General features: G+C 43.8%; 1 protein-coding gene across 1 annotated transcript in view; it reads right to left on the bottom strand.

Annotated features, from left to right (window-relative positions):
* LOC114563906 (titin-like) overlaps positions 1-16,574 on the bottom strand; it is a 288,313-nt gene that overhangs the window by 14,687 nt on the left and 257,052 nt on the right. Inside the window, 19 exon segments of the mRNA XM_028590893.1 lie at positions 276-557; positions 987-1,289; positions 1,541-1,846; positions 2,047-2,346; positions 2,470-2,760; positions 2,908-3,213; positions 3,710-4,012; positions 4,347-6,413; positions 6,499-6,798; positions 6,911-7,195; positions 8,041-8,334; positions 8,679-10,442; positions 10,994-11,299; positions 13,037-13,339; positions 13,575-13,880; positions 14,017-14,304; positions 14,636-14,932; positions 15,355-15,657; positions 15,751-16,338. Of these exon segments, the coding sequence (XP_028446694.1) occupies positions 276-557; positions 987-1,289; positions 1,541-1,846; positions 2,047-2,346; positions 2,470-2,760; positions 2,908-3,213; positions 3,710-4,012; positions 4,347-6,413; positions 6,499-6,798; positions 6,911-7,195; positions 8,041-8,334; positions 8,679-10,442; positions 10,994-11,299; positions 13,037-13,339; positions 13,575-13,880; positions 14,017-14,304; positions 14,636-14,932; positions 15,355-15,657; positions 15,751-16,338 (9,192 nt within the window).

Raw genomic sequence — 16,574 nt, 5'->3', positions numbered from 1 at the left:
TTATGTGGATGTCTCGGGAATCCACATGCCAATTTGGATGGTTGACGTCAGTATCAAACCCTCAGAGCCAATAAAATCAAGGGATCATCTCAAAATCCCTGTCAACAACTCCATTAGCCAACCACAAGGGGGCATATACAATGGTAGGTTTAAGAGGATAAAAATAAATGGAAAAATAAATGTTCTAATAAAGGTCACATTTGAAAAAATGATCTATGCCCTATGAAAAACGTCATATATTTCAATTCACTTCTCGGACATCTTCATCATCTTACCGTAGACCTTGACCAGAATGTTGACTTCCTGTTTCCCGGCAGGATTCTCGGCCACCAGCGTGTATTTGCCAGCGTCGTAGCGGTGGACCCGGTCGATGATGAGTTGGGTGGATGACTTTGTGACTTCAATGAAGCCTCTGTTGTGGAGGTCGACACCAGGCTTGCTCCAAGTGATGGCAGGAGCGGGACGACCGGTGACGTTCACGAACAGGCGGAGGGATCCACCGGCACGCAGGCAGATGGTCTTCTTCAGGTCATCGTGGAGCTCAAAGTCAGGAGTTTCTGTGTGAGAGAAGATTATTAATACATGGCTTGCAATGTTGGGAATTTAAATGTAACACCATCATCAAAGACTTGTAGGGTTGCAATGATGAATTTCATTTTTGATTAATCTGCCAATTATTTTTTTTAAGTAATCATTTTGTTCTATAAAAATGTTGAAAAATGTCCATCCCAGTTTCTGAAATTTGAATTTAATGTCTTTAATTGTCTTGTTTTTCAATCCAAAACCCAAATACATTCAGTTTAAAATGATAAAAAAACAGAAAAGAGCAGGAAACAGCATTTTCTGCCAACTTTGCATGAAACATTACTTAACAATTAATTGATTGTCAAATTTTTCTATCCATCGACTAATCGTTACTGCTCTGAATGAATCAATTGTTAAACTATGGTATCTGCAATCCCTCAATGCTTTTCAGGATGGCTTACCGATTCTCTCCACTGGCTCCGTCTCAGCACATGGTTCACTGAAGTCTCCAGAACCGTTAATGTTGACGCCAGCCACTCTGAAGCAGTACTTCTTGCCTGCAGAAAGTCCAGTCACCACATGCTCTGCACCACGCAGGGTCTTTTCGTGAGCCTTCTTCCATTCCTCTGCACCAGCTTCCTGCATCTCCAGGATGTAGCCCATCACATCAGCGCCTCCGTCCTCCACAGGGCGTGACCAGGCCAGACTGATGCTGTCAGCGTGGGTGTCGGTGATACGAGGGATAGAAGGAGAACTAGGGGTGCCTGGGAGGAGACAATACAGGAATACAAATCAATAGATCTTTGATATCTAGACAGGATTTACTGATATGTAAATAGACATGGTTTCCCCTAAGTCATGTCACAAAATTCAGATCTATAAAGACCAGATTTAAACATTTAAGATCATCCGTCAGATCTTCAGATGCATTTAATAGATAGATAAGTAGATACTTTATTCATCCCAAAGGAAATTTTTGTTATAATGTTATGCATTTAGACTAAACTTGACTTACATTTCGGCGGTCTGCAGACGACATACAGAGAAACCTCGCTGGGTTCGCTCTCTCCAGCCTTGTTAATGGCCGTCACTCTGAACTGGTAGATGTTGCCTTTGGTTAAACCGGAAACCTTTAGCATGGTGTCCAGGTGAGCTCCGTCCCTGTTCACCTTCACCCAGCGGGCGCTCTTTCTCTCGTGCCTCTCCACCAGGTAGTGGATCAGAGGGCTGCCGCCATCGCTTTCTGGCTTCAGCCACTCGATGGTGGCAAAGTCCTTTCCTGACGCCAGGATCTCTGGAGTGCCAGGTTGAGATGGCACAGCTGGAAGAAAGGAAAGGTAATCCAGAGTTAGAGATTATGAGTATTTGTTTTAAGTCTAATTAAGTCCGACTAGGTTTGCTCTCAGGCAGATTTTTATAGATTTCATCTTAGTGGGATCCTTGTTTGACATTAAAAGAGCAGCTTTCTGTCCTCAGATATTTTTGAAATATTATTCACAATAATCGGACTGTTTTACTTACTGAAAGTGTTTCTGGCGATCATGGGCTCTGACTGCAGGTAGACTCCAGCTCCGTACTTGTTGACGCCCCGGACCCTGAACAGGTATTCGGTGTTCTTGAACAGTGCGGTGATGTCGCAGGTCAGCTCCTTGCATTCAGCGTGCATGATGACCCAGGTGAGTCTGTTGGTGTCGCGCCTCTCCACGATATAGTGGGTAACCTCGTCGCCGCCGTCCTCCAGAGGAGGCTTCCAGCTCAGTGTGCACGACTCCTCTGTGATCTTGCTGATCTCAATGCTGCCTTCGCATATTCCGGGGGTGTCTGGGAACAAAACAGTTGTGCTCATGGTTATTCACTTAGGATAACCACGACAAATTAACACTCCCAAGTGTAATCTGTAATGCGTAAAACTGAATGCTTGAAAAACAGAGCACTTTGACTTACCGAGAACTTTGACGTTGACCTCAGCAGTCTTGGTTCCGCTTACGTTCCTGACTGTGAGGATGTACTTTCCAGTGTCATCTCTGTCGCAGAACTTGATGATGGCCATAGCCCTGGTGGGGGTGTACTGCAGGTGGTACTTTTCACACAACTCCAGATCCCTGTTGCCCTTTGCCCAGTGAGCCTTGGGGTCCGGCCTGCCTCCCACTGCAGCGTCCAGAACCAGATCTGAACCAGCTCTGACCATGACAGTTTCAGACAGGAGTTTGCTGTTCAGCAAAGCCTTTGGAGGCTCTGTTGGGTGGAAAAAAGGAGCATGGTTATGAAACATAACGACACAAGTATTTTTTTTACGATTTAATTTACTGTATATTCGACTTCCTGTACAGCCCTAGTGTGTTTTGGTGGTATTGGTATCACAATCACAGATAAAGATCTTACCGAAGTCGGTCTTGCACTGCACAGAGCCAGTGGACTCTGATGGCATGCTGAAGACCTGGTTGGCATTCTTGGCAATGACTCTGAACTCATAGGGCTCACCCTCTCCCAGGGCAGTGACAGTGTAGAAAGTGTCGGTCACATTGGTGTAGTTACACTTGAGCCAGCGACCCTCGCCGGTCAAAGTGTACGGCTTGCGCTCAATGATGTAGCCCACGATCGGACTGCCTCCATCGTTCAGTGGAGACGACCATTTGAGGGACACGGTGCTTCTTGTAACATTTGTGACTTCTGGTTTACTTGGTGGATCTAAAAATCAGATCAGACATGTTGAAGCAATCAAGTATTAACTATGAAGCCACTATTTTCCCATGTTTTTGTGTCAAAATGACAAAAAAACAATCTTTGAACCTGGTCCAGTTTTAAGCAAGAAACAAGCTGTAATGTAACCCTACAGGACTAATGTTCAGCAGCAGTTAGAGTCCACTACAAGTTCTGTTGTTAATGCTGACAGACTCAGATTATTATTTTAAATGTCTGACAACATTTTGGAAAGGATCCCTACCTACCTTTTATTAAAGAGTAAGATCCTTTTAGTTTGACATGAAACAGCCACAAAATCGCAAAAACTGTCAGTAAGCATTTGTCCTGCAGGGTTACATTGCAGCCCGGTTCACGGCTGCTGGTTACAGCCTTCTCTCGAAACCAGTTTCAAAGATTTATGTTCACATCAGTTACTTAGACACCAATGCATGGAAAAACAGGGTCCCCCCCAAAGTTACCCTTTAACTGTGTCAAAACTCACCAACTGGGTTTTGAGCAATGGCTCCCTTGGAGGCCTCACTGGCTTTGCTCAGGCCGCCGCTGTTCATGGCGTACACCCTGAACTGGTATTGCAGGCCTTCAACCAGGCCTTCCACCTTGCAGTAGCACTCAAAGCAAGGAATGTTGTTATCCCTCACCCACAGGATATTGTTCCTCTCCTTCTTCTCGATCCAGTAGCCTGTCACCTTGCTTCCGCCATCATGGTAGGGCTCCTCCCACTTCAGGGTCATTGAGTTAGCAGTAACGTTGAAGACCGTGGGCCTTGTTGGTGGACCAGGAGGTGCTGTGATGAAAAATGTAGTCGTTACTTTTAGCTAGACTTCTGTGCTCGCTTGCTAACAAGTTTTCACACACTTTTACATAACTGAGACATGTAGTGTTCAGGTGTTACAGCTGACAAATTTTTAATACGTGGATATATTCTTCCAAGTAAATAATAATTCCTAATTTTTTTTTCAGTAAGTGGAGCTCCTCTACAAACTTTCTATGTACCCCCAGGCAAGAGCAGAAGTAGCCCGTGTTGGGACTCACTGGTAAGAAATACTTAAAAACATATATCTGTTTATTTTTCGTATGTATAAGTGAACAAGTTAAAAAGTTTCAGGAGTACTACTTACTGTAGGGATGCTCTGCTACGATTGTCTCAGACTCAGTGGACTTGCTGACACCAAATATGTTCTCGGCAGAGACCCTGAATGTGTACTGCATGTACTTGGTCAGGTGACCAACATCGAGAGATGTGCGCTTTACGCTGGAGTTGATCAGTTGCCAGGCGGTGGAGCCAGACTCACGCTTCTCCACGATGTAGTTGGTGATTTTTGTACCGCCATCATCCTCCGGTGGTTGCCAATTAACGACACAGGACTCTGCGGTGATGTTTGAGATTTCGATGGGTCCAACTGGAGGACTGGGTCTACCTGTGACGTTAACTTCAACAGTGAAGGTCTTTGTTCCCGCCACGTTCTCCAGCGTCAGATAGTATTTACCACCATCTCCTCTCATGGCCTCCTTGACGGAGATGCTGGTTCTGTTCTTCGTTGTTTTGATGGTGACTCTGTCTGAGTTCTTGAGCTTCATCTCTTCCAGCTTCCAGGAGACCTTTGGAGCAGGTCTACCACTGATGGGAACATCGATGGTGAACGTACTGCCAGATCTACATGTGATAAGCTGGTCGGTAATCTCACGGAGATCAGCAGCTGGTTCAATGTGAGGCTCTTTGACCAGCGCAGGAGCCAGAGTTTCCTTGGGCACGCTGTAGCCGGATTCATTCTTTGCCTTGACACGGAAGTCATACTCATCACCCTTGTTGAGCTTTTCAATCACATATGTAAGATTAGTGGTGTTACCAACCACTATCCATTTGTCTGTACCCTTTGGTTTAGCCTCGATGAAGTAACCCTGGATGCGGCTGCCGCCATCATGCTCTGGTTTCAGCCAGCCCAGTGTCACAGAGCTATCTGTGGTGTCCACTATGTCCAATCTCTTTGGAGATGCGGGCTCTGCGGTGGCAATGACAGGCTCGATCAGCTCAAATGCCTCTCCCACGCCGTGATGGTTCTCGGCGGAGACTCTGAAGAAGTACGGCACTCCCTCCAGCAGGTCCTGGATCTTCAGGATATGCTGCTTGCAATTGCCACCAGACTGCTGCCAAGTGCGGCGGCTAGCCTCCCGCTTCTCGACAATATAGTGTTGGATTCGTGCTCCGCCATCATTCAAAGGAGACTCCCAGATAAGTGTAACCGTGCCTCTGGACACCTCCTTGAAGGCGACACCTTGTGGAGGCCCAGGAGTGTCCATCACTTTTACGTTGAACGTAACGGCTTTGCTGCCACTAGAATTCTCTAGGTTAACCGTGTATTTGCCTGTATCGTTTCTCGAGCAGCCTTCAATGCTTAAAGAACTGTACTCATCTGTAGTTATGATCTCAGACCTAACACCCAGCTCTCCGTCTTCCTTCACCCAGGTGGCAGTGGGAATTGGCTTTCCTCTGAAGTTGACGCACAAGCACACTGAACCTCCAGGCTTGACAATGTGTGTTTGCTTGAAATTTGCATCGATATCCACCTGTGGCGGTGTTAGCCTGTCCACAGCCTGAGCTGGCTCTGCAATCTCCTTCTCCTCACCTCTACCGATGTGATTAACTGCTGCGACACGGAACTTGTACTCAGCTCCTGTCTCTAGACCAGTCACTGTGTAAGTGGTTTCCGCCACTAGCTCCTCCCTCACAGCCTTCCATTCGGTATCTTCTCCCTTCACCATCTCAATAATGTAGCCTAGGACCTCCATGCCTCCATCGTCCGCAGGCCTGGACCACTCCAAACTGATAGAGGTGTTGGTGGAGTCAGACACGCAGACCACAGATGGAGCACAAGGAATATCCTTTGGCTCGGCGGCTTTGATGGGTAGAGAAACGTTGCTTGGAGCTCCAACACCGGCGTCGTTCACGGCCATGACACGGAACTCGTATTCCATATCCTCTGTCAAATTGAGCACCTTGTGAGCACATTCGATGATGGGCTTTTTGGTGATCACCTTGTAGAACTTGACAGTCTTCTTTTCTCGTTTCTCCAGAATGTAATATTGAATGGGATTTCCTCCGTCAGATGTTGGAGGATTCCAGGACAGCGTGATGCTCTCTCCTGTCACATCGGTAGCATCAGGAGTGCCTGGAGAGTCAGGAGTAGCTGAGGGAAACAATTTTGATAGATTAGTTAACTGTTTGTAAAATATATAAAGAACTGTCTTGAACCTTTCCAACATCCCACTTACTGTATTGCATCTGTGCAATGATGGGGCTGGATTCCACAGGTCTGCCAACTCCAAACTTGTTCACAGCAGAGACCCTGAACTGGTACTCATTGGTCTTGATAAGCTTAGTCGCGTTGAAAGTGCACTCCTGACATTCGTCAGACACCAAAGCCCAGGAGATCTTGGCAGTCTCGCGCTTCTCAATGATGTAATGCGAAATCTCTGAGCAGCCGTCGTTCTCCGGTGGGTTCCAGGACAGAGTGCACTTACCCTCGGAGATGTTGCTGAAAGTGATGGGTCCTACTGGCTCCCCAGGTGTGTCTGCATCACAAATATGTGTGACATTGAAGTTCGAACATAAATAAATAAAAACAGCGGTGTAAAGATAACAACTGTACTATATTATAAAGAGATAAATATCAAAACTGCATACCTTGGACTTGAACAAGGATGTCCTGCTTTTTGCTTCCAGATCCGTTTGTAGCCTCCACAGTGTAGAGGCCGCTGTGTGTACGATCAGCATCTCTGACAAACAGCGTGCTGGATCCAGCTACGTTGATAATGTCCATCATCTTTTTGGTAACCACAACACCGTCTCTGTACCAGACAACCTTGGGAACAGGGCGTCCAGTGATGGTCGCCTTCAGCCGGATGTTGTCTCCCGCCTTGACTGTCAAACCCTCAAAGTACTCTGGGCCAAACTCAATGTTTGGACAAGCTAGTTTAAAGGAAAAGGGAACACATTAGTACAGGATGTATCTTAAAACTTACTCAGTGTTGAATGTCAATGAAAGCACTGTTCTTCATCATTTACTCATCCTGAAGTTCAAACTGCTAATATTATCACAAGCCCCCTTCTTTATGAAAGCAAATGAGAGACATAAGTATGTGAATTTAAACAGCCACTGAATACCTACTGAATACATACAGATCCAAAAATTCAAGGTAAAATAATTCAATCAATCGAGCCTGACTGCAAATGAACCAAATTCTGGAACACGGTCTGTCAGTCATGTGACCCAAGAAAGCTGTTCGAAAATTGAAACTTAAAGATGATTGCCAGGGAGAATGGCAGGGCTCTGATAAGGTTTCAAGTTTCAACTTGAATTTTTGGATGTGAATTTGACCAATCGATTTATGAGCAACTTGAATCAAATTTTTTGCCTCTTTTCAGCCTTTGAAATTGCGAATCAAGAAATTTCATATATTAATTTCAAAGAGGTGAATTTTAAACAAATAAATTCAGATACATGGTTTTTCTAAGATTATTTTTTTTATTTATTTGATAGTGACAGTGGATAAACAGGAAAGGGGGTGAGAGATGGAGGATGACACGCAGAAAAGGACAGCAGGTCGGACTCGAACCCGTGCCGCAGCAAAGAACTCAGCCCATATGGGGCGCACGCTCCCACTGGGTGAGCTAGAGGCCGCACCCAGATACATGGTTTTTCAAAGTAAAATATTAATATAACGTATTCAGTGGCTGTTAAAATTCAAATACTTAGGTCTCGTATTTGCTTCCATACTTCTCTGCCCTCCATGTGTTTGCCTTTCATTACTCACCGTTCTCACTTCTGACCACAATCAAGCCAGAGGAGTTGGAGGGAGGACTGACGACACCAATGGCGTTTCTCGCGGTCACTCTGAACTCATAGCGTTCATTTGTTGCCAACCCAGTGACAGTGTACTGGCAGTCGTGTACATCAGTCAAGTTGGCCTTAAACCAGCGTCCTTTTCCTTGGCGTTTCTCAATGCTGTAGCTCGTAATCTTGCTACCACCATCACGTTTGGGTGCATCCCATTTCAGTGTCACTGAGTCACTAGTCACATCGATGTAGTCGGGCTGGCCAGGAGGATCTGAAAGACATGAGATGCGTCTTTTTAAAACATCAACTTACATGTATCATCAATGGACCTTTCACAATAAAGTGTATTTTATAGAGATGTTTCACAGTAAAGTGTATTTTATAGAAATATTTTCACAATAAAATGTATTTTATAGAGATTGTTTTACAGTAAAGTGTATTTAATGGAGATATTTTCTCTATAAAATACCATAAAATATCACTAAGTGCTTTCATTCTAGTCTGATTTTATAACACAAATGAGTTTGCTAAATGTATTATCATTCCAACATGCAGTATGTTTGAAATGTAACAAAGTAACAAAATAATATCTGAAAGGTCAGAATGTGCACTCACCAACAGGACTGACAGCCATGGTTGGCTTGCTCTCGTCACTCATTCGGCTGAAGCCAGCATCATTCTGTGCGTAGACTCTGAAGGAGTACTCAAGACCTTCAATGAGCTCTGAGATCCTGTATTCTGTTCCTTTGACCACCACCGTGTTCACCTTTTGCCACATGATGCTGTTCATTTCCCTCTTCTCCACATGGAAGCCCTGGATGGGCGTCCCACCGTCATAAATGGGCTGCTCCCATTGGATGGTCATGCCATCGTTTGTGACGTTGAACACGAAAGGCTTGCCCGGTGGTCCTGGAGGCCTGAACTGGTGCTTGGCAATGACCGACTGTGAAACCAGAGGCTCGCTGACGCCGTATCTGTTCTCAGCGCACACTCTGAACTGGTACTGGACACCCTTGATCAGGTTGGGGACCCTGAACTCAGTATCTTGTACACTGGAGCACGCCATCTTCCAGTCTGATTGCAAAGTGTCGCGCTTCTCTACACTGTAGCAGGTGATGTCTCCACCGCCGTAATCATTAGGTTCGTCCCAGGAGATCATGATGCTCTCCGCTCTCACTTCATCCAGACGGATGGGTCCAACAGGCTTTGATGGTGGTCCGAGTGTGATCACATGGATGTGGAAGGATCTCCTGTTGACCTTATTGTCAAGCGTCAGGGTGTATTTACCCTCGTTCTCCTTTATGACATTCTTAATCATCAGAGTGACTTTGTTTTCCGTCTTCTTGAAGCGGATTTGGTCACTCTCCTTCAGAGGCAGGTTGTCCTTTAGCCACAGGACAGAAGGTTTGGGTTTACCTTTGTATGGCAGCTCAATGTGCACGTTGTGACCCAGACGAACTTTGATGCGGCCATCTGGGTACTCTGCAAGGCTCGCCTCAGGTGTGATAATGTAGTCGATGACCTTGATAGGCCCAATCTCAACAAAGTCTCCCTTTCCCTTCTCATTCCTGGCGGCAACTCTGAAGAACACTTCCGAGTGCTCCTTGAGTTTCTTGACCTCAAACTCACACGTTCTGCTGGCTCCTGCCATTGACCATTCCTCGTCCTTGAGTTTCTTTTCAATGACGTAGTCAGAGATAATGCTGCCCCCGTCGTAATCGGGCTTCAGCCACTGCAGAGTGATAGATGTTTTGGACGAATCCTTCATAGAAACCTCCTTGACTGGTCCTGGAGTCTCTGTTGCCTTCACAGGATCAAGCATTTCACACGGATCACCAATACCGTTCTCATTCTCTGCTAATATGCGGAAGAAGAAGGATGTCTTCTCGGAGAGGTCTTCGATGGTGTAAGTTGTTTCTGTGCATTTGCTTGTAACTGCAGAGAAGGATCTCTTGGACGAGTCCCTCTTTTCAACGATGTAGTTTGTGATCTCGGCACCACCATCGAGGAGTGGAGGCTCCCAGCTGAGAATTACCTTTCCACGTGTCACCTCCTTCAGGACAAGGTTCCTGCACTGAGCTGGAGTATCCTGGACCTTCACGGACAGCGTCAGCGTCTTTGGCTCTCCCACACCGTTCTCTATCTTCACAGTGTACTTTCCGGTGTCGAGCCTGGTCACCTCACGCATAACAAGCACTGTGGTAGTGTCAGAGTGGTGGAACTCATATTTTGGGTCGTGATCAATGCATTCTTCTCCCTTACTCCAGGAAGCTCTGGGAGCCGGGCGGCCCTTCAGAGGAACAGACAGCTCCACATCCTTGCCAGCCTTCACGATGTAGTGAGTTCTCATGGCCACATCTGAGTCAACCTGGGCCTCCTCTGTGAAAATCATAAAAAAACAAGGTCACAAAGGGACTACATAGTAGCAACTAGGGGTGGGGGAAAAATGTATACAGCATTGAAGGGCTAGGTATCGCCACCTATTTCCCGATTACATTTAAATTCAATATCAATTAGGTTAGGAAAATTTCAGTTTCAATACCAGTTTATCTTGGATATAAAAGAACTTCTGTGTAAATTGTGCAAACAAGAAGCAACCCTCAAATATTTTTTTTAATGCACCAGGTTAATGTTTACTTGAAGAACTGACCCCGAAAAAGTTTGTTTAAATTACTTTGTACTTATACATCCTTGCTGAAAAGACAGATATTGAAAGATCAATTTCTGGATTTTACTAATCAATGTCAGATCACTTAAACAAAAATTGGTTTTAATTGGAGAATCAATTATTTTAACACATCCCTAATCACATTAATATTGTATCTTGACATAAGTACCGTGATAATATCATATTGTGCGGCCTCTGGTAATTCCTCCCCCTAGGAGCAACATAAACTGAACACACTTTTTAATCTCAATAATTAGTTTACCCAGGATATCCTTAGCTTGCACAGGCTCGGTCATCTCCAGCGGTTCTCCAGGGCCGGCACAGTTGACAGCAGTGACTCTGAAGAAGTAGTTGACATCTGGTTTTAAGTCGTGAACTGTGTATTCTGTTGTCTTGACCTCTCCCTTAGAGGTAATCATAGCCCATTCTTCCTCTCCCTCAACAAGCTTCTCGAGCATGTAGCTGGTGACCTCACTGCCTCCGTCCCATTCGGGCTTGAACCAGCCCAAAGTGATGGACGTCTTGGTGGAGTCCACCACCTTCAGCTTGCAAGGCTCATCTGGTGGATCTGTAAGACAAGACAAGGCAATGCAGCTTTATTTAAAGATCACATTTCAGCAACAAGACAATTCAAGGTGCAATTAACACTTTACACTACATTACATTTCATTTAGCTGACACTTTTATCCAACACGACTTCCAAAGAAGGAGGGATAGAAAAGGGAGGAAGCGGTGGGGAAATTGGAGTACTTTAGAAAAACATCTCAAGACCAACGCAAATGCTCTTTGTCAATGAAGGTTCGACAACAATGAAGTAAAATTCAAATAAGAGTTTTGTTGTCTCTGTTGTGGATTCTTGAGCCAAAGGAAAATAGAGGGCTTGACAAGTTTGGAAAGCGATGACTTTGATTCTGTGTTTGTGGAAAGGATCAAGCGACTGAAAGCAACAAGGAGTACAAAACTGGGTTAAAGGTATAGTGGAGGATTTTCTTTTTCCGGGAGGATCATTAAGACTATTGGTCCTCCTGGTTGTTAATCATTCTGGTGATATGTTTACGTAAGGCCGTCGTACGTGCACATCCCGAGCTTTCAGGTGTATATGTGTGGTGAACTTGAGCTATGGTTTCAGCCATTCATTGAAGCATTGAAGCTTTTGGGAGAATATTTCACATGCTGGCGTGCGCTAAAAGCACAGGTTGGGCTTCCCACTGATGCCTCAGTCGTGAAGTTTCTACTCCACAGGTAAAGTTTGGCTATTTGGAGAAATCCATTTAATATCACTGCTAGTAAAAGTTGATGTAAGCTAAGATTAGCGATGCTAGCCCTGGCACAAGTCACGCACCGCGCACACACGGTAAACATCCCAATTTGTGAAAAAGTGCAAATCTTCTTTTGGAAAGTAGGCTTGTATGAGCCATGCCGACAGCAACTTGTAAACAGTGCACTCTCGTGCACACGTTTAATAGGCGTTCCCTCTCGGGAGCAGGCAGAGTGTTGCACATGTGCATTTTTTCAAAAAGTACAGAGGGCGGTTCTTTTCTAAAATTCGGGAAAATCCTCCACAATATCTTTAATTAACCAGAAAGAAAAATGAAATCAAGCCATTAATGGAAATGTTTGTAAAGTGGAACTGATGAAATGTAAAAAGGAAACAGTGTTTCAAGAGTTGGGGCGCTATAAGCAAAATATATTTGTTTTGTGGTGTACTTTTACGGAAGAGGATTAGGGCCAATATGACAAATGTTTTTTGAGTTCTAGAGTCTAAAGTCGTAATTCTGGGTTTAAAGTCACTTTTTTGTAAATTTCAGTGTAAATACTTATTGTTTATATTGTTTATATACTGTCTGTTTATATAACGTTTATTGTGTAAATATTACATTTGTTTTATTAATATTATTATAACTAATTCTATTTTTTCTATTTCTTATACTTTATGTATATTTTTTCTCCTATGTCTACTTAATGTGTATTTGTGTTATTCTGATGTGTGTTAATCTTTTTCTTTTTGAGCTGCTGTAGCACAGGAATTTCCCCAGTGAGGGATTAATAAAGTCTATCTTAGCTTATCTTAAAGTCAGAATTCTGGGTTTAAAGTCAAATTTCTTTTAGAATTTTAGTTTAAAGCCAGAATTCTGACTTTTGAATTCTGAATTTAAAGTCACTTTTTCAAATTCTGAGAAAAAAGTCAGAATTTTGTTGTTTAACTTAGAACTCAAATACATTTTTCATATTGGCCCCTAATCCTCTTCCATACTCTTTTTTTATTGTGTTTTTGTTGGAAATCTGTAAATGTTATACTACTTACCAACTGGGTCAGCAGCCTTGTAGTAGTCTGACACTTCAGAGAACGGTCCCTCTCCGGCCATGTTAATGGCACAGATGCGATACTGGTACTCGTTTCCTTCTGTCAGATGGTAGACTGTCTGTTTGGTGCCAGTTATTGGGTCTTTGTAAACTCTGATCCAGCGCAGGCTCTTCTTGTCGCGTCTCTCCAGGTAGTAGCCTGTGACCATGCTTCCTCCGTCTACGCCTGGTTTGCCCCATTCTACCACCATGGTGGATTTGGTGATGATGTTTACCTCAGGAGTATGAGGCTGCCCAGGAGTTACTAAAGACATTTATTTAAATAAAAACATGTTAAAAAATGCAAATGATAACATCAGTAACAATCTTAATGAAACATAATTTTCCCAAGAGACAATCTGTCTTTGAAACACCCTATCAAATGTCTTAGGAAAAGACTCAGAGTAAAGTTAGGTTTCTTTTATAGAAAGAAACACAGAATAATCTTCTTCGGTTGAAGGAAAAAACTAATTGTATGTTGTGAATCAGTCAAAACTTACCAAAGGCGTTCTTAGCGATTACTGGCTCCGACACCAGTGGCTCTCCAACTCCAAACTTGTTAACGGCCATGACGCGGAAGACATACTCGTTTCCACGCAACAGCTTGCTGACGGTGACGTGTGTCGCCTCCAGATGGTCTGAAACTGTCGACCAGACTACTCGGCTGGTTTCGCGCCTCTCAACAATGTAGTGGGTCACTTTGAAACCTCCCTGGTCAGACTCAGGAACAGGCTCCCAGCTGAACATTATTTTGTCTGCTGTGATGGAGTTGAAGTTAATGAGGCCTGCTGGGGGTCCAGGTTTGTCTAAGAAAGAAGAGCATATGAGCAATAAATACAAGGACGATGGAAGACTGTTACATGAGAGCATCTCAATTTAAATTAGATATAGGAATTCAGAATTATTTAAATTCAGAATTATGTAAATACTAAGGGAAAATACCTAGGATTTCAATCTTGATGGTTGCAGATGCTGAGCCCAGAACATTCTTGATCTTGATCTCATACGAGCCCGTGTCGAAGCGAGCTGCGTCCTTGATCAGAACAGCAGAAGAGTCTGTTGTGCTTTCAACAGACAGCTTAGAGCTTGATACTAGCTCCTTTCCATCCTTGAGCCACTCGATGGTCGGCAGAGGCTTGGCAATGATTCCGACTCTAAGCTTAACTGAAGCTCCGGCCTTGAATTGAACCACATCCAGGTACTCTGGAGGGAGGTCAATGGTTGGGGAGCCTGCGGGACACAAGATAACGATACAAGTTATGTACAAATACAGTAAATCCAATAAAGTAAACAAGACATTTAAAGTTCTAGAGCTGTTACAATTAGATGACTAATCAATTAGTCAATCGACAGAAAAATCATTGCCAACTATTTTGATAATCGATTCATTGTTAAAGTTATTTTTCATGCAAAAATAACAGAAAATGCTGTTTTCAGCCTCTCAAATATGGAGGTTTCCTGCTCTTTCTGTTTTATATTATATTAAACTGTATATATTTGGGGTATTAAAAATAATTGTTAGTTGCAGCCTAATGTAAACAGATATAAATCAAAAACTCACCAGTTGAGTCCACACAAGTGACTGGCCCAGCAATAAGAGATGGGTTGCTAACGGACCCGACAGCATTCTTGGCATATACTCTGAACTCGTAAGACTCGTCCTGGTTCAGTCCAGAGACAGTGAAGCCCATCTCGATGATGTTTGTGAAGTTGGCCTTAACCCATCTGTTGCCGTTAGCGTCCCTTCTCTCCACGCTGTAGCCGGAAATCTTGCTGCCACCGTCGTACGGAGGCCTCTGCCAGGCCAGGCTGACCGAGTTCTTGGTGACTTTTGTGATATGGACATTTGCTGGAGGCTCTGTTAGTTAACATTAAAGTGGAAAAGATGCAATTTTTATGAAACAGTCTTAGTGTAAGCTCTTATTATTTAGAGTTATGGGTTCCCTTAAGAGGAGACACTGCAGGTGAATAGGGTCCTTATGTAACTTACCAAAATCACCATGTTTTTTGTATCACAAGTTGTCTGACATTTCTATGTTTAAATGTACAAATGAGGTATTATCTATTGCTAACCATCCGTGAATTTAAGAGAAATCTACAGATATAACAGACAAAGTGTAGTAAAATAAACACGTTTTTGAACGTTTTTTTTTACCAGTAGTCTATAAGAAGACTGTTATGGAAGCAAAATAGCTTAATAACTCAAAATTGAAAATAATTTTTGCCTGTATTGTCTCCTCTTAAAATGGCAGATGGAGATCCAAGTTAAATAAAACTTACCGCAGGCATCAATAGCAAGCACCTCTTCAGAGGTCTTGCTCAGCTTTCCGATACCGGCGGCATTTTCAGCGGCCACTTTGAATTCATAGATAAGGCCAGGGCAGATGTTTGTGACTCGCCACTGGTTCCCTGAGATTGCGGTTTTGTTGACCTTCTGCCAAAGGATGCTGCTCCTCTCCTTCATCTGGAGATGATATCCAATCACAGCGTTTCCACCATCGTTGACCGGCTCGTTCCAGCAGACTGTCAGGCTCTCTCTGGAGACGTAGCTGAGCCATGGTGTGGAAGGAGGTCCAGGAATGGCTGCAATGGACAGCACATATGTTAAAGTTTATTCAGTAATATTATCCATGAAAACACAAGTCACCGGAAATGGTTAAATTAAAGAGTACTTACTGTATGGAAGCTTTATCATGACTGGCTTGGTGTCAATATGGTCACTGACCCCGAAGCGGTTCTCAGCTTTGATTCTGAACTGATACTCCTCTGCCTTGGTCAGCTTTGCCGCCTTGATTGAGCTTCTGGCAATGCTAGTCGACACCTCTGACCAGGTAGGAGTGCTGGTTTCACGTTTCAGAACAATGAAGTTGGTAACAGGACTGCCACCATCGTATTCTGGATAAGCCCATTTCAGACATACTGAGGTCTCTCCGATCTCTCCAATCTCAACTGGACCAATCGGAGGTCCCGGTCTGTCCAGTACAACGAAGATGATAAAGATCTTGGTGGTTCCTCCCACATTTGAGGCAGTGACTTCATATTTGCCAGCGTCAGTTGCAATGCTTTCATTCAGGGTGATGAATAAACTGTCTGGGGTTACTTCTGTTAGCAGCCTCTTAGATCCCTTGATGACAACGTTGTTCTTGGACATTGTCACCTTAGGCATGGGTCTGCCGGTGAGAGGAATCTCAAAGGTCAGGTTGGCTCCTGCTCTCACATAAACTGTATTCTTAGGGTAGTTCCTCAGGTCAAACTCTGGAGCCTCTGTTAAAAAGAAATTAATGAATGTAATTTAAAACAAGTACACCCATCATACAGCATTTTCAGAAATTCTAGAGCTGCAAAGAATGTGATTAGTGATTAGTTGTCAACTATTAAATTAATCACAAACTATTCTATAATCAGTTTGAGTAATTTTTTCTATGAAAAAAGCTTCTCTGATGTCAGCTTGTTAAATATGAATATTTTCTAGTGTCTTCTCTCCTCTGGGACAGGAAACT

Source organism: Perca flavescens, chromosome 11, assembly GCF_004354835.1.
Source record: "Perca flavescens isolate YP-PL-M2 chromosome 11, PFLA_1.0, whole genome shotgun sequence".
NCBI lineage: Eukaryota > Metazoa > Chordata > Actinopteri > Perciformes > Percidae > Perca > Perca flavescens.
Note: the sequence above shows the minus strand (reverse complement) of the source record. Positions and strands in the feature narration are given on the sequence as shown.